This window comes from Somniosus microcephalus, chromosome 13, assembly GCF_052327205.1.
Source record: "Somniosus microcephalus isolate GS21.2 chromosome 13, FLI_Smic_1.0, whole genome shotgun sequence".
NCBI lineage: Eukaryota > Metazoa > Chordata > Chondrichthyes > Squaliformes > Somniosidae > Somniosus > Somniosus microcephalus.
This window is the reverse complement of record NC_140999.1, coordinates 983,975-1,007,398: the sequence shown is the minus strand read 5'-3', so window position 1 is coordinate 1,007,398 and position 23,424 is coordinate 983,975. Positions and strand designations below refer to the sequence as shown.

Sequence of the window (23,424 nt, the reverse complement as noted above, 5' to 3'; positions counted from 1 at the left end):
AGAGTGACGGGGGTGGGGGGGAGAGAGAGAGAGGGACGGGGGAGAGAGAGAGTGACGGGGTGGGGGGGAGAGAGAGTGACGGGGTGGGGGGGGAGAGAGAGGGACGGGGGGAAGAGTGAGAGGGACGGTGGGGAGAGAGAGAGAGGGACGGGGCGAGAGGGACGGGGGAGAGGGGGAAGAGAGGGACGGGGGGAAGAGAGAGGGGGGAAGAGAGAGAGGGGTGAGAGAGAGGGACGGGGGAGAGAGGGGGACGGGGGAGAGAGAGGGATGGGGAAGACAGAGGGATGGGGAGAGAGAGAGTGAGGGGGAGAGAGCGAGGAGGGGGGAGAGAGGGAGAGAGAGACGGGGGGACGGGGGAAAAGTTGCCATTCCTGGGACTGCAGTACACAAATATAGACTATAGGGGAAAAAATTCAGTTGCTTTGCACCTCCCATTAGCGGCCTATGAGGGCACTAACGGGGCGCAAAGCAACTAGCGCCCGGGCGCGGCGCCGCCAAAGCCTCCCGCGAAATTCAACGGGAGGTTAGCAGCGGCAGTAACAGTCAATGGCGCTGCGCCGCTGGCGATGACATCGCCGCATGCAGCCCCCTGCTCACGCCCCGGCCGCGATCTTCGGTAGCGACCCCTGACTTACCGCCGGATACTATGTCCATTAGGGTCTGGGGGGCCTACCTGCCGCCGGGCGGCGCTAATTAAAGTCAAGGTGCCGGGCGGCCATGTTTGTTGCTGGCCGCCTGCCTGCACCTGCCCCCGTTGCCGTCCCCAGCCTCCTCTGCAGCACCCCCCCCCCCCCCCGCGGATTGCCGGCTGCGCTCCGTGAGCCCGGCGCTTCTCTTGAGTGCCGGGTTCTTTTGCCAGCACTCCGATCACTGGTGGCCCAGCTGGGCCCCGGGTCGCGCTGAGCAAGGCCCCTCCCCTTTAAGAAGGGGAGGAAGGCCTGCAGTACCGTGGCGCTGCGGCACGTAGCGCCGCGATATTCCTTCACAGCGCCCCAAGAGGGAGGCGGGGCGCTACCGGTGAATTTCTGCTACCCGCCGAAGTTAGCGCTCCAAAGGGGGCGCGACTCAATTTTCCCCCCATACAGACTCAAACACACACTTGTACAAATCGATATACACTCAAGTATATGTTACACAGAAATCTGTACACAGACACGCAAACTCAAATCAGTGATGAATAAAGGACACTGGAAATAAAAACAGGACACGTGCTCAATCAGTGAGAAAATGCAGGAGAGGATATTCTGAGAGAGGTTGAGGGCTGTTAATTGATTTGTTTACCAAGTGTAAACAGTGAGAGGCAGCAACACAAAGCCAGGTGTGCTGCAGATGCTTTTGGAGGTTTGATGGTTTAAGGGCATGTGTCCAATATCCGCAAACCTCGGGGCACCATATCAGTTAGCGTCCTCTTCATGTCTGATCATGATATTAATTAAGATGGTCTTTATTTTTCTAATTGCCGCAGTGCAGAATCGGCTGGGCTGGAAACGGCTACAGATGTGGAAAGGACACAGATATCGATGGGTTTCCAGATGTGACACTCCAATGTCCTGAAAGAAACTGCCGCCAGGTACAGATGGAATGTAATGAGAGAAAGATGGAGAGATAGAGTGAGGAAGGTAGGACTAAGAAAAATGAAGAAGAAAGTGATGGAAAGCACCTGATGTACAGAGGGACCTGGGTGTCCTTGTACACCAGTCACTGAAAGCAAACCTGCAGGTGCAGCAAGCAGTTAGGAAGGCAAATTCTATGTTGGCCTTCATTGCAAGAGGATTTGAGTACAGGAGCAAGGATGTCTTCCTACAGTTATACAGGGCCTTGGTGACCTGGAGTACTGTGTGCAGTTTTTTTCTCCTTACCTAAGAAAGGATATACTTGCCAAAGAGGGAGTGCAGCAAAGGTTCACCAGACTGATTCCTGGGATGGCAGGACTGTCGTATGAGGAGAGATTGGGTCGACTAGGCCTGTATTCACTAGAGTTTAGAAGAATTAGAGGGGATCTCATTGAAACGTCTAAAATTCTGACAGGGCTAGGCAGACTGGATGCAGGGAGGATGTTTCCCCTGGCTGTGGGGGTCTAGAACAAGAGGGTCACAGTCTCAGGATACGGGGTAGGACATGAGATGAGGAGAAATTTCTTCACTCAGAGGGTGGTGAATCTTTGGAATTCTCTACCCCAGAGGGCTGTGGAGGCCAAGTCACTGAATATATTTAAGAAGGAGATAGATAGATTTCTAGACACAAAAGGCATCAAGGGGTATGGGGAGAGGGCAGGAATATGGTATTGAGATAGAGGATCAGCCATGATCATATTGAATGGCGGAGCAGGCTCGAAGGGCCGAATGGCCTGCTCCTGCTCCTATTTTTCTATGTTTCTAAAGAAGAGTAAGTGAATGTTTGTTGATTGATGTGCTGTGCTCCTGTACTAGGATAACTGTGTGACAGTGCCAAACTCGGGGCAGGAAGATGCAGATGGAAATGGGAGTGGAGATGCCTGTGATGACGATGCAGATGGAGATGGAGTTCTTAACGTTCAGGTTGGTGTTTGATTAAATAGATTATTAGTACGAAGGGAGCGCTGCACTGTCGGAGGGGCAGTACTGAGTGAGTGCTGCACTGTCACTGGGGCAGTACTGAGGGAGTGCTGCACTGTCAGAGGGGCAGTACTGAGGGAATGCTGCACTGTCAGAGGGGCAGTACTGAGGGAGCGCTGCACTGTCAGAGGGGCAGTACTGAGGGAGCGCTGCACTGTCAGAGGGGCAGTACTGAGGGAGCGCTGCACTGTCGGACATGCAGTACTGAGGGAGCGCCGCAATGTCGGAGGGGCAGTATTGAGGGAGTGCTGCACTGGAGGAGGGGCAGTACTGAGGGAGTGCCGCACTATCGGAGGGGCAGTACTGAGGGAGCACTGCACTGTCAAAGGGGCAGTACTGAGGGAGTGCCGCACTGTCGGAGGGACAGTACTGAGGGAGCACTGCACTGTCAGAGGGGCAGTACTGAGGGAGTGCCGCACTATCGGAGGGGCAGTACTGAGGGAGCACTGCACTGTCAGAGGGGCAGTACTGAGGGAGTGCCGCACTGTCGGAGGGACAGTACTGAGGGAGTGCCGCACTGTCGGAGGGGCAGTACTGAGGGAGCGCCGCACTGTCGGAGGGGCAGTACTGAGGGAGCACTGCACTGTCAGAGGGGCAGTACTGAGGGAGTGCCGCACTATCGGAGGGGCAGTACTGAGGGAGCACTGCACTGTCAGAGGGGCAGTACTGAGGGAGTGCCGCACTGTCGGAGGGACAGTACTGAGGGAGTGCCGCACTGTCGGAGGGGCAGTACTGAGGGAGCGCTGCACTGTCAGAGGGGCAGTACTGAGGGAGCGCTGCACTGTCGGAGGGGCAGTACTGTCGGAGATGCTGTCATTCGGATGAGACGTTAAACCGAAGCCCCGTCTATCGTCTCAGGTGGACGTAAAAGCCACTATTTCAAAGAAGAGCAGGGGAGTTCTCCCCGGTGTCCTGGGCCAATATTTATCCCTCAACCATCATCACTAAAACAGATTATCTGGTCATTATCACATTGCTGTTTGTGGGAGCTTGCTGTGTGCAAATTGGCTGCATTTTCTACATTACAACAGTGACTACACTTCAGAAGTACTTCTTTGGCTGTAATGTGCTTAGGGACATCCTGAGGTCGTGAAGGACCCTATAAAAATGGAAGTTATTTCAGGTTTTCTTTTAAAAAAAATTAATTTTGTCAAATAATTTTTTTAAATTTGCGAGAAGCTCGGACAGACTGAGCGATCAGCCCCTGGGATCCGCGATCAGCTCCTGGGATCAGTCCCTGAGATCAGTCTCTGGGATCAGTCCCTGGGATTATTCCCTGGGATCAGCGATCAGTCTCTGGGATCAGTCCCTGGGATTATTCCCTGGGATCAGCGATCAGTCTCTGGGACCAGTTCCCTTTTGATACTCGGCACTTTTTAAATATTTGTATTTTGGATCTGGGCGTCGCTGCAAAGGCCAGCATTTATTGCCCATCCCTAGTTGCCCTCGAGAAGGTGGCGGTGAGCCGCCTTGAACCGCTCCAGTCCGTGTGGTGAAGGTGCTCCCACAGTGCTGTTAGGGAGGGAGTTCCAGGATTTTGACCCAGCGACGATGAAGGAACAGCGATATATTTCCAAGTCAGGATGGTGTGTGACTTGGAGGGGAACTTGGAGGTGGTGGTGTTCCCAGGCGCCTGCTGCCCTTGTCCTTCTAGGTGGTAGAGGTCGTGAGTTTGGGAGGTGCTGCCGAACTAAACTTGGTGACATTACCCCATCTAATCTCATTTTCACAGGATAACTGCATTCTGATTCCAAATGTCAACCAGAGAAACACAGACCAGGATAATTTTGGAGATTTGTGTGATAACTGCAGACTGCTCGATAACAACGATCAGCAGGACATCGATGGTGATGGGAAAGGAGATGCATGTGATCACGACATGGATGGAGATGGTAAGGGCATGAAATGGAAGGTGCAGTCTTCTGGGGAATGAGAAACGTTCGCAGCTGATTACCCTGAGTTATTCCGTACCAGGGACGTTAACTCGGGACAGTCGGGGAGCGGGTCAGATGGAGGGTCCTCACTCACTGAGCCCCACAGCAAGAGAAAGGAGGCACAAAACCAAGGGGTCCTATGAAACCCTGCCACCCATTGCTAGTTTGTGGCAAGAGTTAGCCTCAGTGCCCTCGGTCTCGGGCGTGTACTAGTGCCGAGGAGAAGGTATCAGTCGGATTGAGGTACGAGCTGGGCAGAGATCAGGGAGATGGACCAGGGTCTGTAAACATGCAGAGATTGGGGTGGACAGGATCTGAAGGCCGGAGGTTGGGGGTGGCTGGGGGTCAGGAGCTGAGGGTCATTCCTTGACCCTAATTTGATGTGCTGTGGATTTCAATCATTCGCTACTTTTTCCAGGAATCAGGAACAATTTGGATAACTGTGAGCGAGTTCCAAACCGGGATCAGCTGGACCGGGACAGCGATGGGGTTGGAGACGCCTGTGACAGCTGCCCAAACATCAGTAACCCAGATCAGGTAAATGACAGGTGCCCGGGACCCTCGCTCTCTGCCTGGGACACCTTGCCCTCACACCTGGGACCCTCGCTCTCCCACCCCAGACCCTCGCTCTCTGCCTGGGACACCTTGCCCTCACACCTGGGACCCTCGCTCTCCCACCCCAGACCCTCGTTCTCTGCCTGGGACACCTTGCCCTCACACCTGGGACCCTCGCTCTCCCACCCCAGACCCTCGTTCTCTGCCTGGGACACCTTGCCCTCACACCTGGGACCCTCGCTCTCCCACCTCAGACCCTCACTCTCTGCCTGGGACACCTTGCCCTCACACCTGGGACCCTCGCTCTCCCACCCCAGACCCTCGCTCTCTGCCCATGTCCCTCTGTCTCTCTGGGGGTCCCTCTGGGGTCTCTCTGTCTCTCTGGGGTTACAGTCCCCACTGAGCTGGGACTGGTGGGATTTAATGGTCCTGATTTGATGTTGATTTTGATTTGATTTCTCAGTTGGACGGTGATGATGACCTAGTGGGTGATTCCTGTGACACCAACAAGGACAGGTGAGGGGGCAACTCCAGGGAGGAGTGCGGGCTTCCGATTGCGGGGGGAGCAGTGTGTACGACAGGGAACTAAGACAGGAGCAGGCGCAGTGAAGCTATTCCCAGCTCGCTTACAACAATCCCCACTCCAAGCCTTCCACACAGCCACTCACCAGACTGGAGCTGGAGGATCAGGAGGAGAGGGAGTGTGAATGTGAGGTTTCTTAAAATTCATTTTCAGGAAATGGGTGTCGTTGGCAAGGCCAGTATTTATTGCCCATCCCTATTTGCCCTGGAGAAGGTGGTGGTGAGCCATATGGTGAAGGAGTGCACTTCTTTGCTGGGCCAATTCAGAGGGCAGTTAAGAGTCAGGCAAGGACGGCAGATTTCCTTCCCTAAAGGACATTAGTGAACCAGATAGGTTTTTACGACAACCTGGTAGTTTCATGGTTACCATTACTGATACTAGATTTCCAGATTTATTTCATTAACTGAATTTAAATTCCCCAGCTGCCGTGGTGGGATTTGAACCCATGTCCAGGCCATTGGATTATTAGTCCAGTGACATAACCACTACGCTGGAGTGTGAGTGTGAGAGTGAGAGTGTGAGTGTGAGTGTGAGTGTGAGTGTGAGTGTGAGAGTGAGAGTGTGAGTGTGAGTGTGTGAGTGTGAGTGTGTGAGTGTGTGAGTGTGTGAGTGTGAGAGTGTGAGTGGTGTGAGTGAGAGAGTGAGAGTGTGAGTGTGAGTGTGAGTGTGAGAGTGAGAGTGAGAGTGAGAGTGTGAGTGTGAGAGTGAGAGTGTGAGTGGTGTGAGTGTGAGAGTGAGAGTGAGAGTGTGAGTGAGTGTGAGTGTGAGAGTGGTGTGAGTGAGTGTGTGAGTGTGAGAGTGAGAGTGTGAGTGTGAGAGTGAGAGTGTGAGTGGTGTGAGTAAGTGTGTGAGAGTGAGAGTGAGAGTGTGAGTGTGAGTGGTGTGAGTGAGTGTGTGAGTGTGAGTGTGAGAGTGAGAGTGTGAGTGAGTGTGAGAGTGAGAGTGAGAGTGTGAGTGAGTGAGAGTGTGAGTGTGAGTGTGAGAGTGAGAGTGTGAGTGGTGTGAGTAAGTGTGTGAGAGTGAGAGTGAGAGTGTGAGTGTGAGTGTGAGTGGTGTGAGTGAGTGTGTGAGAGTGAGAGTGTGAGTGAGTGTGAGAGTGAGAGTGAGAGTGTGAGTGAGTGTGAGTGAGAGTGTGAGTGTGAGTGTGAGAGTGAGAGTGTGAGTGGTGTGAGTAAGTGTGTGAGAGTGAGAGTGAGAGTGAGAGTGTGAGTGTGAGTGGTGTGAGTGTGAGTGTGAGTGTGAGAGTGAGAGTGTGAGTGGGTGTGAGAGTGAGAGTGTGAGTGAGTGTGAGTGTGAGTGTGAGAGTGAGAGTGTGAGTGAGTGTGTGAGTGTGAGTGTGAGAGTGTGAGTGTGAGAGTGAGAGTGTGAGTGGTGTGAGTGAGTGTGTGAGTGTGAGTGGTGTGAGAGTGAGAGTGTGAGAGTGAGAGTGTGAGTGAGTGTGAGTGAGTGTGAGTGTGAGAGTGTGAGAGTGTGTGAGTGTGAGTGTGAGAGTGTGAGTGAGTGTGTGAGTGTGAGAGAGTGTGAGTGAGTGTGTGAGTGTGAGAGTGAGAGTGTGAGAGTGAGAGTGTGAGAGTGTGAGTGAGAGTGTGTGAGTGTGAGTGTGAGTGTGAGAGTGTGAGTGAGTGTGTGAGTGTGAGAGTGAGAGTGTGAGTGGGTGTGAGAGTGAGAGTGAGAGTGTGAGTGAGTGTGAGTGTGAGAGTGAGTGTGAGTGTGAGAGTGAGAGTGTGAGTGAGTGTGTGAGTGTGAGTGTGAGAGTGTGAGTGTGAGAGTGAGAGTGTGAGTGGTGTGAGTGAGTGTGTGAGTGTGAGTGGTGTGAGAGTGAGAGTGTGAGAGTGTGAGTGTGAGAGTGAGAGTGTGAGTGAGTGTGAGTGAGTGAGTGTGAGTGTGAGAGTGTGAGAGTGTGTGAGTGTGAGTGTGAGTGTGAGAGTGTGAGTGAGTGTGTGAGTGTGAGTGTGAGAGAGTGTGAGTGAGTGTGTGAGTGTGAGAGTGAGAGTGTGAGAGTGAGAGTGTGAGAGTGTGAGTGAGAGTGTGTGAGTGTGAGTGTGAGTGTGAGAGTGAGAGTGTGAGTGAGTGTGTGAGTGTGAGAGTGAGAGTGTGAGTGAGTGTGTGAGTGTGAGTGTGAGAGTGAGAGTGTGAGTGTGAGAGTGAGAGTGTGAGTGAGTGTGTGAGTGTGAGTGTGAGAGAGTGTGAGTGAGTGTGTGAGTGTGAGTGTGAGAGTGTGAGAGAGAGTGTGTGAGTGTGAGTGAGAGTGTGAGTGTGAGAGTGTGAGTGTGAGAGTGAGAGTGTGAGTGAGTGTGAGAGTGAGTGAGTGTGAGAGTGAGAGTGTGAGTGAGTGTGTGAGTGTGAGAGTGAGAGTGAGAGTGTGAGAGTGAGAGTGTGAGAGTGAGAGTGTGAGAGTGAGAGTGTGAGTGTGAGTGTGAGTGTGAGTGTGAGTGTGAGAGTGTGAGTGTGAGTGTGAGAGTGAGAGTGTGAGTGTAACAGTGAACGGTTGGGATGTTATCTATTAATGATCTAGACGAGGGAACTAGATGTAATATCTCCAAGTTTGCAGACGACACAAAGCTGGGTGGGCGTGTGTGCTGTGAGGAGCATGCTGAGAAACTCCAGGATGATTTGGACAGGTTGGGTGATTGGGCAGAAGCATGGCAGATGCAATATAACGTGGATAAATGTGAGGTTATCCACTTTGGTAGCAAAAACAGGAAGGCAGATTATTATCTGAATGGCAATAGATTGGGAGAAGGGGAAGTGCAACAAGACCTGGGTGTCCTTGTGCACCAGTCGCTGAAGGTAAGCATGCAGGTGCAGCAGGCGGTTAAGAAGGCAAATGGTATGTTGGCCTTCGTAGCGAGAGGGTTTGAGTACAGGAACAAGGATGTCTTGCTGCAGTTGTACAGGGCCTTGGTGAGACCACATCTTGAGTATTGTGTGCAGTTTTGGTCGCCTTATCTGAGGAAGGATGTTCTTGCCATGGAAGGAGTTCAGCGAAGATTCACCAGGCTGATACCTGGTATGGCAGGAATGACGTATGAGGAGAGATTGGATCGATTGGGCTTGTACTCGCTGGAGTTTAGAAGAATGAGAGGGGATCTCATCGAAACTTATAAAATTCTAACAGGACTAGACAGACTAGATGCTGGAAGGATGTTCCCGATGGTCAGGGAGTCCAGAACCAGGAGTCATAGTCTAAGGATAAGGGGTAAGCCATTTAGGACAGAAATGAGGAAGAATTTCTTCACCCAGAGAGTGGTGAACCTGTGGAATTCTCTACAACAGAAGGCAGTAGAGGCCAATTCATTAAATATATTCAAGAAGGAGTTGGATATATTTCTCAAGGCTAAAGGGATCAAGGGATATGGGGAGAAAGCAGGGACCGGGTACTGAATTTGGATGATCAGCCATGATCGCATTGAATGGCGGAGCAGGCTTGAGGGGCCGAATGGCCTACTCCTGCTCCTATCTTCTATGTTTCTATGTTTCTCTCTCTCCACTCTCAGTGATGGTGATGGGCACCAGGACACCAGAGACAATTGCCCGTTGATCATTAACAGCGCCCAGCTAGACACAGACGGGGATGGACTGGGCGATGAGTGTGATGATGATGATGATAACGATGGAATTCCTGACACTCTCTTCCCTGGGCCAGACAATTGCCGGCTAATAGCTAATCCAACACAAGAAGATCATGATGGTGAGTGGCCTGTCTCTGTCTCTGTCTCACTCTCTGTGTGTCTCTTTGTCTCTCTCTCTCTCACTCTCTCTGTCTCACTCTCTGTCTCTCTCTCTCTCGCTATCTCTCTTTCTGTCTCCCTCTCTGTGTCTCGCTATCTCTCTGTCTCTCTCTCTGTGCCTCCCTCTCTCTGTCTCTCTGTCTCACTCACTGTCTCTCTGTCTCACTCTCTGTCTGTCTGTCTCTCTCTCTCTCTCGTTATCTGTCTGTCTCACTCTCTGTCTCACTTTCTCTGTCTCACTTTCTCTGTCTCTCTCTCTCTGTCTCTCTGCCTCCCTCTCTCTGTCTCTCTCTCTCTCACACACACACTCACACTGGAGACGGGCAGCACGCTGGGGCAAGAGAGAGAGGGGCACAGTGTGAGAGAGTGGGGCAGAGAGGGAGTGGGAATCGGGGTCGATGCAAAGGTCGAAGAGCTGGGTGCTCACAGTGGCATCTGAGCCTAAAGGAGGTTCCGGTCAAGAGGTAGTTGGGGTTGAGGATAAGCATTTTGAGGTTGATGTGTTGGGCATTCGGGGGATTGGATTGGGGGAGAGGGACAGGGCGTGGGGGTGTGGGGAACAGGGCATGGGGGCTTGCAGTGTATGCCAGGTGATGCAGCGAGGAGTCATGTTTGGAGGTGACAAAAAGCTTCGATGAGAGGTTGAGCAACAGTGGGAGTGAGCTAGGAATAGGAAATCTTAATGTTAGGATGGGATGTTTGAAGTTCAGCTCAGGTCTATGGGAGAGAGCAGGGCAGTGGGATTAGTTTGGGATTGATACAGGGCTATGGGGAGAGAGCAGGGCAGTGGGATTAGTTTGGGATTGATACAGGGCTATGGGGAGAGAGTGGGGCAGTGGGATTAGTTTGGGATTGATACAGGGCTATGGGGAGAGAGCGAGGCAGTGGGATTAGTTTGGGATTGATACAGGGCTATGGGGAGAGAGCGAGGCAGTGGGATTAGTTTGGGATTGATACAGGGCATTGGGGAGAGAGTGGGGCAGTGGCATTAGTTTGGGATTAATGCAGCACCGTGCCGACACAGACATGATGGGTCATTTGAAGGACGTGGTTAGGAATAACTATGAGATGGTTTGAACCACTGAGTTAATGCGAGATCACTGAGAGAAACTTTTTGTGTGGAATATCTAACAGGTGATGGGTTGGGAGATATCTGCGAGGGAGATTTCGATGACGATAAGGTGATTGATGTCATCGATGTTTGTCCCGAGAATGCCCAGATTACACTCACTGATTTCCGAGCCTATCAGACGGTGGTCCTGGACCCTGAGGGAGATGCACAGATCGACCCAAACTGGGTCGTCCTAAACCAGGTACTTCACCGATCAGCATAAGACCCACCCTGAGAACGTCACCGGTCAGTATAAGACCCACCCTGAGAACGTCACCGGTCAGTATAAGACCCACCCTGAGAACGTCACCGGTCAGTATAAGACCCACTCTGAGAACGTCACCAGTCAGTATAAGACCCACCCTGAGAACGTCACTGGTCAGTATAAGACCCACCCTGAGAACGTCACTGGTCAGTATAAGGCCCACCCTGAGAATCTCACCTGTCAGTATAAGACCCACCCTGAGATCGGGCTGGTTTTATTACCAAACAGACTTCTCCGCTCGTGGGAGAGGGATTCCGACTTGTGTTTATATAAAGAGCATGATCACGTGGCTGAGAAATGTTTCAAACTGCCTCACGTACAAATACCTTACCGCTGAAATAAGCACAGTCAAACTCAAGCCCATCAACTTCAGTTAATCTGTAATGATAACCCTGACACTCCACGATGTCCTATTCAGCCACGTCTATCTGACAGATTTAGGTTGATGCTGTTAATTTGAAAGATTATTTATGATAGAGTTTGTAGTTTACAGTGACTGTTTCCAGCTGACTGACACGGAGATTTGTGTTGAGACAGCTCATGATATGGTAAGGGTAAAATATCAACCTGCTCTTACAATCTTTACAAGTCTCTTCCATCACATAAGTACCCTTTAAGACCTGTGCAGCTGTGACCGTGACATAAGCATTCCGGATGTGTAACGAGTTTGATTTGAAAAGGTTTGAGTTATTTTCAAGGTGTCTTGAAGTGTTGTATCACTCATGGTTAATGTGATATTGCAGGGGATGGAGATTGTACAGACAATGAACAGTGATCCAGGTCTCGCTGTGGGTAAGAGCTGTCACTTTCTATCTTTCAATATTTTTAACCAAAGGACAGATTGCTCAGAGGTTGAATCAATACCACACTGCCCCGGGAGTGTTTGTTGGGACAGTGTACAAGGAGCTTTACTCTGTATCTAACCCGTGCTGTACTTGCCCTGGGAGTGTTTGATGGGACAGTGTAGAGGGAACTTTACTCTGTATCTAACCCGTGCTGTACCTGCCCTGGGAGTGTTTGATGGGACAGTGTAGAGGGAGCTTTACTCTGTATCTAACCCGTGCTGTACCTACCCTGGGAGTGTTTGATGGGACAGTGTAGAGGGAGCTTTACTCTGTATCTAACCCGTGCTGTACCTGCCCTGGCAGTGTTTGATGGGACAGTGTAGAGGGAACTTTACTCTGTATCTAACCCGTGCTGTACCTGCCCTGGGAGTGTTTGATGGGACAGTGTAGAGGGAGCTTTACTCTGTATCTAACCCGTGCTGTACCTGCCCTGGGAGTGTTTGTTGGGACAGTGTAGAGGGAGCTTTACTCTGTATCTAACCCGTGCTGTACCTTGCCCTGGGAGTGTTTGATGGGACAGTGTAGAGGGAGCTTTACTCTGTATCTAACCCGTGCTGTACCTGCCCTGGGAGTGTTTGATGGGACAGTGTAGAGGGAGCTTTACTCTGTATCTAACCCGTGCTGTACCTGCCCTGGGAGTGTTTGATGGGACAGTGTAGAGGGGGCTTTACTCTGTATCTAACCCGTGCTGTACCTGCCCTGGGAGTGTTTGATGGGGCAGTGTAGAGGGAGCTTTACTCTGTATCTAACCCGTGCTGTACCTACCCTGGGAGTAATTGACGGGACAGTGTAGAGGGGGCTTTACTCTGTATCTAATCCGTGCTGTACCTGCCCCAGGAGTGTTTGATGGGTCAGCGTAGAGAGCCTAAGAACATAAGAAATAGGAGCAGGAGTAGGCCATTCGGCCCTTCGAGCCTGCTCCGCCATTCAATGAGATCATGGCTGATCTTCTGCCTCAACTCCATTCACCGGCCCTATCGTCATATCCCTTGATGCCCTCACTAGTCAGAAATCTATCGACTTCTGTTTTGAATATACCCAATGACTGAGGCTCCACAGCCCTTTAGGATAGAGAATTCCAAAGATTCACCACCCTCTGTGTGAAGAAATTTCTTCTCATCTCAGTCCTGAATGGCCTACCCTTTATCCTGAGGCTGTGGCCCCGGTTCTAGACTTCCCAGCCAAGGGAAACATTTTCCCAGCATCCACCCTATCAAGCCCTATAATAATTCAATGAGATCCCCTCTCATTCTTCTGAATTCAAGAGAATACAGGCCTAGTTTACTCAATTTCTTCTCATACGATAGTCCCGCCATCCCAGGAATCAATCTTGTGAACCTTCGTTGCACTCCCTCTATGGCAAGTATATCCTTCCTTAGGTAAGGAGACCAAAACACAGTACTCCAGGTGTGGTCTCACCAAGGCCCTATATAATTGGAGTAAGACTTCTTTACTCCTGTACTCAAATCCTCTTGTAATGAATGCCAGCATACCATCTGCCTTCCTAATGGCTTGCTGCACCTGCACATTCACTTTCAGTGACTCAGGTACAAGGACACCCAGGTCCCTTTGAGCATCTGCATTCCCCAATCTTTCACCATTTAGGAAATACTCTGCCTTTCTGTTTTTTCTACCAAAGTGGATAACTTCACATTTATCCACATTATAATCCATCTGCCATGTTCTCGCCCACTCACTGAGCCTGTCGAGATCCCCCTGAAGACTCTTCACATCCTCTTCACAACTAACACTGCCACCTAGCTTTGTATCATCAACAAATTTGGAAATGTTACATTTAGTCCCCTCATCCAAATTATTGATATAGATTGTGAATAGCTGGGGCCCAAGCACCGATCCTTGCGGTACCCCACTAGTCACAGCCTGCCATCCTGAAAAAGACCCGTTTATCCCTACTCTTTGTTTTCTGTCTGTTAACCAATTCTCAGTCCATGCTAGTATATTACCTCCAATTCCATTTTGTTCACCAACCTCTTGTGTGGGATCTTATCGAAGGCCTTCAGAAAATCCAAATACACCACATCTACCGGTTCCGCTTTGTCTACTCCACTAGTTACATCCTCAAAGAACTCCAATAGGTTTGTTAAACAGGATTTCCCTTTCATAAATCCATGTTGACTTTGCCCAATCTTACTATTAGTTTCTAAGTGCCCAGTTATTGCATCCTTTATAATAGATTCCAGCATTTTCCCAACTATTGATGTGAGGCTAACAGTTCTGTAGTTCCCCGTTTTCTCTCTCCCTCCTTTCTTAAATAGCGGGGTTACATTTGCTATCCTCCAATCTGCAGGAACCGTTCCAGAATCTATAGAATTTTGGAAGATGACAACCAATGCGTCCACTATCCCAATGGCCACCTCTTTCAAAACCCTAGGATGTAGGTCATCCGGTCCTTGGGATTTATCGACTTTTAGTCCCATTAATTTTGCTAGTACTGTTTATTTACTAATAATAATTTTTTTAAGTTCCTCATTCTCACCACACCATTGGTTTTCTCGTATTTCTGGGAGGTTTTTTGTGTCTTCCTCCGTGAAGACAGAAACAAAGTATTTATTTAATTTCTCTGCCATTTCCTCATTCCCCATTATAAATTCTCCCATCTCTGACTGTAAAGGACCTACATTTACCTTCGCCAGTCTTTTTCTTTTCACATACCTATAGAAGCTTTTACAATCCGTTTTTATATTTTTTGCTAGTTTGTGCTCATATTCCATTTTCCCTTTCTTTATCAATTTCTTGGTCCCCCTTTGCTGATTTCTAAAAAGATCCCAATCCTCAGGCTGACCGCTTTTTCTGGCAACTTTATAAGCTTCCTCCTTTGACTTAATACTAGCTTTAATTTCTTTTGTTAGCCATGGTTGGATCGCTTTTCCTTTTGGGTTTCTATGCCCTAGAGAAATATATGTTTGTTGCAAATTATGCATAACTTCCTTGAATGTTAGCCATTGTATGTCACCCTTAATATCTTTTAGTGTAGTCTCCCAATCTACCATGGCCAACTTGTCCCTCATACCCTTGTAGTTTCCTCTGTTTAGATTAAAGACCTTAGTTTCAGATTGGATTACATCACTCTCAAACTTAATGTAAAATTCAATCATATTATGGTCACTTGTCCCTAAAGGCCTCTTTACCACAAGATTATTGATTAGCCCTTTCTCATTACACAGTACCAGCTCCAGAATAGCCTGTTCCCTGGTTGGTTCCTCCACATACTGATCCAGGAAACCATCTCGCATGCATTCCAAGAATTTGTCCTCCACACCATTAGTGGTAATTTGATTTGCCCAGTCAATATGTAGATTAAAGTCCCCCATGATTACCGTATTGCCCTTGTTACATGCACTTCTAATTTCTTGATTGATACTGTGCCCTACATTACCACTACTGTTTGGTGGCCTATACACAACTCCCACCAATGTTTTACATCCTTTGCTGTTTCTTAGCTCCACCCAAACTGATTCCAGTTCTACATCTGATCTGCCGAGCCAAGATCTTTTATCTCTACCGTACCGATCTCATCCCTTATTAACAGCGCTACGCCACCTCCTTTTCCTTTTTGTCTGTTCTTCCTAAATGTTGAGTACCCTGGAACATTCAGTTCCCAGCTTTGGTTACCCTGCAACCATGTCTCTGTACATCATACCCATTTACTTCTATTAGTGCCATTAATTCATCACCTTGTTGCGAATGCTACGTACATTTAGCTAAAGTGCCTTCAACTTTGCCTGTTTAATATTTTTTGCACTTTGCCCCTCTTTACTGTTGGCCTTTGTTTCTGCTCCCGACTAGTTTTGCTGACTCCTTTTCTAACTTGCACTTCCAGCTTTGTTTCTGGACTTAGGTTCCCAGCCCCCTGACAAACTAGTTTAAATCCTTCCCAACAGCACTAGCAAACCCCCCTGCGAGAATATTGATCCCAGTTCTGCCAAGGTGTAATCCGTCCAGCTTGTACAGGTCCCACCTTCCCCAGAATCGGTCCCAGTGCCTCAGGAATTTAAATCCCTCCCTCCTACGCCATCTCTCCAGCCACGCATTCATCTGGTCTATTCTCCTATTTCTGCTCTCGCTAGCACGTGGCACTGGGAGTAATCCTGAGATTACTACCTTTGAGGTCCTGCTTTTTAATTTATTTCCTAGCTCCCTATATACTGCGTGCAGGACCTCATCCCTTTTTCTACCTATGTTGTTGGTACCGATATGGACCACGACCTCTGGCTGTTCACCCTCCCCCCTCAATGTCCTGCAGCCGCTCAGTGACATCCTTGACCCTGGCACCAGGGAGGCAACATACCATCCTGGAGTCACGTCTGCGGCCACAGAAACGTCTAAATGTTCCCCTTACGATAGAATCCCCTATCACTATTGCTCTCCTGCTGTTTCCCCCCCCGTCCTGTGCAGCTGAGCCACTCGTAGTGCCACGGACTTGGCTCTTGCTGCATTCCCCTGAGAAACCATCTCCCCCAGCAGTATCCAAAACGGAAAATCTGTTGGAGAGGGAGATGGACCCAGGGGACTCCTGCACTACCTTCCTAGTTCTGTTCTTGGACTCTTTCCTTGGTGTAAAGTAAGAACCAATTCCTACAGGGTGAAAAGTTAGGAAAAGCAAAGGTGAAGCAAGGGAGCTCCTCCTTTCGCTCCTCCTTTCACTCCTCAACTAACTCCCTCACTCACAGCACTCTGTTCAAACCACACTGTGATGCCTGTTTTTATAGGCCCTGAAACAAAGGAGCTGGCTGAGCCCTGCTACAGGAAAACCAGTTTCATCTAGTTTCCCTAATTAACTGCCTTCAGCTGCTCTGAATTGTAGGCCTTGTATATCTCTGTATAGCCCTGCTTAAAGCTGGGAAATTTAGATTTTAAACAATAACAGTAAATGTGAAACGAACAAAAGTAGAGGGAGAATTACTCTGTATGTAACCCGTGCCGTACCTGCCCCGGGAGTGTTTGATGGGACAGTGTAGAGGGAGAATTACTCTGTATCTAACCCGTGCTGTACCTGCCCTGGGAGTGTTTGATGGGACAGTGTAGAGGGAGCTTTACTCTGTATGTAACCCGTGCCGTACCTGCCCCGGGAGTGTTTGATGGGACAGTGTAGAGGGAGCTTTACTCTGTATCTAACCCCGTGCTGTACCTGCCCTGGGAGTGTTTGATGGGACAGTGTAGAAGGAGCTTTACTCTGTATCTAACCCGTGCTGTACCTGCCCTGGGAGTGTTTGATGGGACAGTGTAGAGGGAGCTTTACTCTGTATCTAACCCGTGCCGTACCTGCCCCGGGAGTGTTTGATGGGACAGTGTAGAGGGAGCTTTACTCTGTATCTAACCCGTGCTGTACCTGCCCCGGGAGTGTTTGATGGGGACAGTGTAGAGGGAGCTTTACTCTGTATCTAACCCATGCTGTACGTGCCCTGGGAGTGTTTGATGGGACAGTGTAGAGGGAGCTTTACTCTGTATCTAACCCGTGCTGTACCTGCCCTGGGAGTGTTTGATGGGACAGTGTAGAGGGAGCTTTACTCTGTATCTAACCCGTGATGTACCTGCCCTGGGAGTGTTTGATGGGACAGTGTCGAGGGAGCTTTACTCTGTATCTAACCTGTGCTGTAGCTACCCTGGGAGTGTTTGATGGGACAGTGTCGAGGGAGCTTTACTCTGTATCTAACCTGTGCTGTAGCTACCCTGGGAGTGTTTGATGGGACAGTGTCGAGGGAGCTTTACTCTGTATCTAACCCGTGCTGTACCTGCCCTGGGAGTGTTGATGGGACAGTGTAGAGGGAGCTTTACTCTGTATCTAACCCGTGCTGTACCTGCCCTGGGAGTGTTTGATGGGACAGTGTAGAGGGAGTTTTACTCTGTATCTAACCCGTGCTGTGTGATGAAGGAGTTGCTGCCAGGCCTCCATAGATCTCGGGTGTACTGGCTTCTCCCTCAGACATTGTTCCTCCTCCACTTTACAGCTGTGGTGTCGAGAACAGAGACGATGCATGGCCTGACTTTTCACCCTGACCCTTTCCCTTGACCCTTCCCCCCTGACCCTTCCCCCGACTCTCAGTTACTGAGAGTGAGTGGCTGTGACCCCCCACATTGTTGAATCTTTATTCTGAGTGACCTGCTGCTTCTCCACAGGTTACACGGCCTTTAACGGTGTGGATTTTGAAGGAACGTTTCACGTGAACACGGAGACTGATGATGACTATGCTGGCTTTATCTTCGGCTATCAGGACAGCTCCAGCTTCTATGTGGTGATGTGGAAACAGACGGAGCAAACGTACTGGCAAGCCAATCCCTTCCGCGCTGTGGCCGACCCTGGAATCCAGCTCAAGGTAGGCGAGCGCCTCCATCCACAATCTGTACTTCACTGGGCCCAGCCTGCAGGGCAGGAGCCCCCTCCCCACTCCCCCCCTTGCCCCGGGTTAAATTTAACATTGCCTCCCTGCTTTTGTATTCTGCTCCTGTAGAAATATACCCCAGTATTTTGTTTGCGCTCTTTGTGGCCTTTTCAATGTGTGTTTCTACCTTTAGTGATTTATGTATCTGTATTCCCAGATCGCGGCTCCTCTTCCCCATTTACACCCTTGGATTTATATTTCAAAAGGAGAAATTTGCAGGACTGTGGGGAAAGAGCAGGGAGTGGGACTAATTGGAGAGCTCTGTCAAAGAGCTGGCTCAGGCACGATGGGCCGAATGGCCTCCTTCTGTGCTGTAGGATTCTAGGGTTTCGTTTTTACGCACAGTGTGAGTTTGCCGGGAATATGACGTCTGTTTTAGTTGTCAGCTGATGAAGTAGGCAATGGGGATGGCTGTGAGTGTATCAGGTAGACTATCCATAGAAAGCTTTGAAAATATAGATCCAATATATTAATACCCCAAATTCTATAGAATCTGGAACAGTTCCCGTGGATTGGAGGGTAGCTAATTTAACCCCACTATTCAAAAAAGGTGGTAGAGAGAAAACGGGGAATTATAGACTGGTAAGCCTGACATCGGTAGTGGGGAAAATGTTAGCGTCCATTATAAAAGATGTAATAGCAGAGCACTTGGAAAACAATGACAGGATCGGACAAAGTCAGCATGGATTTACAAAAGGTAAATCATGCTTGACTAATCTACTGGAATTTTTTGAGGATGTAACTGGTAGAATAGATAAGGGAGAACCAGTGGATGTGGTGTATTTGGACTTTCAGAAGGCTTTCGATAAGGTCTCGCATAAGAGATTGGCGTGCAAAGTTAAAGCATACGGGATTGGGGGTAAGGTTCTGACTTGGATAGAGAACTAGTTGGCAGACAGGAAGCAAAGAGTTGGAATAAACGGGTCTTTTTCCGAGTGGAAGGCAGTGACTAGTGGGGTACGGCAGGGATCGGTGCTAGGACCTCAGCTATTCACAATATATATAAATGATTTAGACGAGGGAACTAGATGTAATATCTCCAAGTTTGCAGACGACACAAAGCTGGGTGGGCGTGTGTGCTGTGAGGAGGATGCCGAGAAACTCCAGTACGATTTGGACAGGTTGGGTGATTGGGCAGATGCATGGCAAATGCAGTATAATGTGGATAAATGCGAGGTTATCCACTTCGGTGGCAAAAACAGGAAGACAGATTATTATCTGAATGGCAATAGATTGGGAAAAGGGGAAGTGCAACGAGACCTGGGTGTCCTTGTGCACCAGTCGCTGAAGGTAAGCATGCAGGTGCAGCAGGCGGTAAAGAAGGTAACTGGTATGTTGGCCTTTATAGCGAGAGGATTCGAGTACAGGAACAAGGATGTCTTGCTGCAGTTGTACAGGGCCTTGGTGAGACCACACTTTGAGTATTGTGTGCAGTTTTGGTCGCCTTATCTGAGGAAGGATGTTCTTGCCACGGAGGGAGTGCAGCGAAGATTCACCAGACTGATACCTGGGATGGCAGGAATGACGTATGAGGAGAGATTGGTCGATTAAGCTTATATTCTCCAGAGTTTAGAAGAATGAGAGGGGATCTCATTGAAACTTATAAAATTCTAACAGGACTAGACAGACTAGATACAGGAAGGATGTTCCCGATGGCGGGAGAGTCCAGAACCAGGGTTCACAGTCTAAGGATAAGGGGTAAGCCATTTAGGACTGAGATGAGGAGGAATTTCTTCACCCAGAGAGTGGTGAACCTGTGGAATTCTCTACCACACAAGGCAGTTGAGGCCAATTCATTAAATATATTCAAGAAGGAGTTGGATATATTTCTTAAGGCTAAAGGGATCAAGGGATATGGGGAGAAAGCAGGGACAGGGTACTGAATTTGGATGATCAGCCATGATCTCATTGAATGGCGGAACAGGCTCGAGGGGCCTCCGATCTTCTATGTTTCTATGTTACTCGTTCTGTAATGGCTAGACAGGTCAGGCCTGGGGCAGTGGAGTCATTATCTCACTAACCGTCCATGAGAAGAGATGAAGAAATATAGTAGGTATATCATAAACGAGTCGAGTGACTGTCAGGAGTGATGTGGGATGAACAGGCTTGTTATGGGAAGGTCATAACTGATCGCCACGGTGTCTCACTCGTGAGTAGACAGATGTTATTGCGCAAACTCAAAGAGAGATTAACCAGACACCGTTAGAACATGGTAACGTAATGGCATTCTGTTAGGAGGACGTCATTAAACATATAAAAGAAACACACTGGAGCTCCTTGTGATCTAGTCTTGCTGGGCGGGAGGCACCGGGAGAGGGGTGGCTCGGGGAGAGGGGTGGCTCGGGGAGAGGCGTGGCTCGGGGATAGACGTGGCTCGGGGAGAGGGGTGGCTCGGGGAGAGGCGTGGCTCGGGGAGAGGCGTGGCTCGGGGAGAGGCGTGGCTCGGGGAGAGGGGTGGCTCGGGGAGAGGAGTGGCTCGGGGAGAGGCGTGGCTCGGGGAGAGGCGTGGCTCGGGGAGAGGCGTGGCTCGGGGAGAGGAGTGGCTCGGGGAGAGGCGTGGCTCGGGGAGAGGGGTGGCTCGGGGAGAGGGGTGGCTCGGGGATAGACGTGGCTCGGGGAGAGGGGTGGCTCGGGGAGAGGCGTGGCTCGGGGAGAGGGGTGGCTCGGGGAGAGGCGTGGCTCGGGGAGAGGCGTGGCTCGGGGAGAGGGGTGGCTCGGGGAGAGGGGTGGCTCGGGGAGAGGCGTGGCTCGGGGAGAGGGGTGGCTCGGGGAGAGGCGTGGCTCGGGGAGAGGGGTGGCTCGGGGAGAGGGGTGGCTCGGGGAGAGGGGTGGCTCGGGGAGAGGCGTGGCTCGGGGAGAGGGGTGGCTCGGGGAGAGGGGTGGCTCGGGGAGAGGAGTGGCTCGGGGAGAGGCGTGGCTCGGGGAGACTCTGGGAGAGGGGTGGCTCGGGGAGAGGGGTGGCTCGGGGAGAGGCGTGGCTCGGGGAGAGGGGTGGCTCGGGGAGAGGCGTGGCTCGGGGAGAGGGGTGGCTCGGGGAGAGGGGTGGCTCGGGGAGAGGGGTGGCTCGGGGAGAGGCGTGGCTCGGGGAGAGGGGTGGCTCGGGGAGAGGGGTGGCTCGGGGAGAGGGGTGGCTCGGGAAGAGGCGTGACTCGGGGAGAGGGGTGGCTCGGGGAGAGGGGTGGCTCGGGGATAGACGTGGCTCGGGGAGAGGGGTGGCTCGGGGAGAGGGGTGGCTCGGGGAGAGGCGTGGCTCGGGGAGAGGGGTGGCTCGGGGAGAGGAGTGGCTCGGGAAGAGGGGTGGCTCGGGGAGAGGGGTGGCTCGGGGAGAGGCGTGGCTCGGGGAGAGGAGTGGCTCGGGGAGAGGGGTGGCTCGGGGAGAGGGGTGGCTCGGGGAGAGGGGTGGCTCGGGGAGAGGCGTGGCTCGGGGAGAGGGGTGGCTCGGGGAGAGGGGTGGCTCGGGAAGAGGCGTGACTCGGGGAGAGGGGTGGCTCGGGGAGAGGGGTGGCTCGGGGAGAGGGGTGGCTCGGGAAGAGGCGTGACTCGGGGAGAGGGGTGGCTCGGGGAGAGGGGTGGCTCGGGGAGAGGGGTGGCTCGGGGAGAGGCGTGGCTCGGGGAGAGGGGTGGCTCGGGGAGAGGGGTGGCTCGGGGAGAGGGGTGGCTCGGGAAGAGGCGTGACTCGGGGAGAGGGGTGGCTCGGGGAGAGGGGTGGCTCGGGGAGAGGCGTGGCTCGGGGAGAGGAGTGGCTCGGGGAGAGGCGTGGCTCGGGGAGAGGGGTGGCTCGGGGAGAGGGGTGGCTCGGGGAGAGGGGTGGCTCGGGGAGAGGGGTGGCTCGGGGAGAGGGGTGGCTCGGGGAGAGGCGTGGCTCGGGGAGAGGAGTGGCTCGGGGAGAGGGGTGGCTCGGGGAGAGGGGTGGCTCGGGGAGAGGGGTGGCTCGGGGAGAGGAGTGGCTCGGGGAGAGGCGTGGCTCGGGGAGAGGAGTGGCTCGGGGAGAGGCGTGGCTCGGGGAGAGGAGTGGCTCGGGGAGAGGGGTGGCTCGGGGATCGACGTGGCTCGGGGAGAGGAGTGGCTCGGGGAGAGGGGTGGCTCGGGGATAGACGTGGCTCGGGGAGAGGGGTGGCTCGGGGAGAGGAGTGGCTCGGGGAGAGGGGTGGCTCGGGGAGAGGGGTGGCTCGGGGAGAGGGGTGGCTCGGGGAGAGGGGTGGCTCGGGGAGAGGCGTGGCTCGGGGAGACTCGGGGAGAGGGGTGGCTCGGGGAGAGGGGTGGCTCGGGGAGAGGGGTGGCTCGGGGAGAGGGGTGGCTCGGGGAGAGGGGTGGCTCGGGGAGAGGGGTTGCTCGGGGAGAGGGGTGGCTCGGGGAGAGGGGTGGCTCGGGGAGAGGGGTGGCTCGGGGAGAGGGGTGGCTCGGGGAGAGGGGTGGCTCGGGGAGAGGGGTGGCTCGGGGAGAGGGGTGGCTCGGGGAGAGGGGTTGCTCGGGGAGAGGGGTGGCTCGGGGAGAGGGGTGGCTCGGGGAGAGGGGTGGCTCGGGGAGAGGGGTGGCTCGGGGAGAGGGGTTGCTCGGGGAGAGGGGTGGCTCGGGGAGAGGGGTGGCTCGGGGAGAGGGGTGGCTCGGGGAGAGGGGTTGCTCGGGGAGAGGGGTGGCTCGGGGAGAGGGGTGGCTCGGGGAGAGGGGTGGCTCGGGGAGAGGGGTTGCTCGGGGAGAGGGGTGGCTCGGGGAGAGGGGTGGCTCGGGGAGAGGGGTGGCTCGGGGAGAGGCGTGGCTCGGGGAGAGGCGTGGCTCGGGGAGAGGCGTGGCTCGGGGAGACTCGGGGAGAGGGGTGGCTCGGGGAGAGGGGTTGCTCGGGGAGAGGCGTGACTCGGGGAGAGGGGTGGCTCGGGGAGAGGGGTGGCTTGGGGAGAGGCGTGGCTCAGGGAGACTCGGGGAGAGGGGTGGCTCGGGGAGAGGCGTGGCTCGGGGAGAGGGGTTGCTCGGGGAGAGGGGTGGCTCGGGGAGAGGCGTGGCTCGGGGAGACTCGGGGAGAGGGGTGGCTCGGGGAGAGGGGTGGCTCGGGGAGAGGGGTGGCTCGGGGAGAGGAGTGGCTCGGGGAGAGGGGTGGCTCGGGGAGAGGGGTGGCTCGGGGAGAGGGGTGGCTCGGGGAGAGGCGTGGCTCGGGGAGAGGCGTGGCTCGGGGAGAGGGGTGGCTTGGGTAAAGAGTTGGCACAGTGTCAAGGCGACACGCTTTCGATCTGCGGATGAAGAATCCTTTGCAGCTGAGCTATAATCGATACTGATCTCCTGTGCACTGTGTGTAAGGGGTTGTGTGTTACTATATCATTGACTTCATTTAATAAAGTTTCAATGTTTCCCAGCCCTCAGACTTGTAATCGACGTAAAGGAAATGTGATAATTCACTATAAACCCAACAGATT

At 52.5% G+C, this 23,424-nt stretch overlaps 1 protein-coding gene across 1 annotated transcript in view; it reads left to right on the top strand.

Annotated features, from left to right (window-relative positions):
* Window positions 1–23,424, top strand: part of comp (cartilage oligomeric matrix protein) — a 55,002-nt gene that overhangs the window by 24,854 nt on the left and 6,724 nt on the right. Inside the window, 9 exon segments of the mRNA XM_086004311.1 lie at window positions 1,466–1,570; window positions 2,430–2,537; window positions 4,327–4,486; window positions 4,947–5,065; window positions 5,547–5,599; window positions 9,164–9,357; window positions 10,532–10,710; window positions 11,517–11,565; window positions 17,757–17,953. Of these exon segments, the coding sequence (XP_085860437.1) occupies window positions 1,466–1,570; window positions 2,430–2,537; window positions 4,327–4,486; window positions 4,947–5,065; window positions 5,547–5,599; window positions 9,164–9,357; window positions 10,532–10,710; window positions 11,517–11,565; window positions 17,757–17,953 (1,164 nt within the window).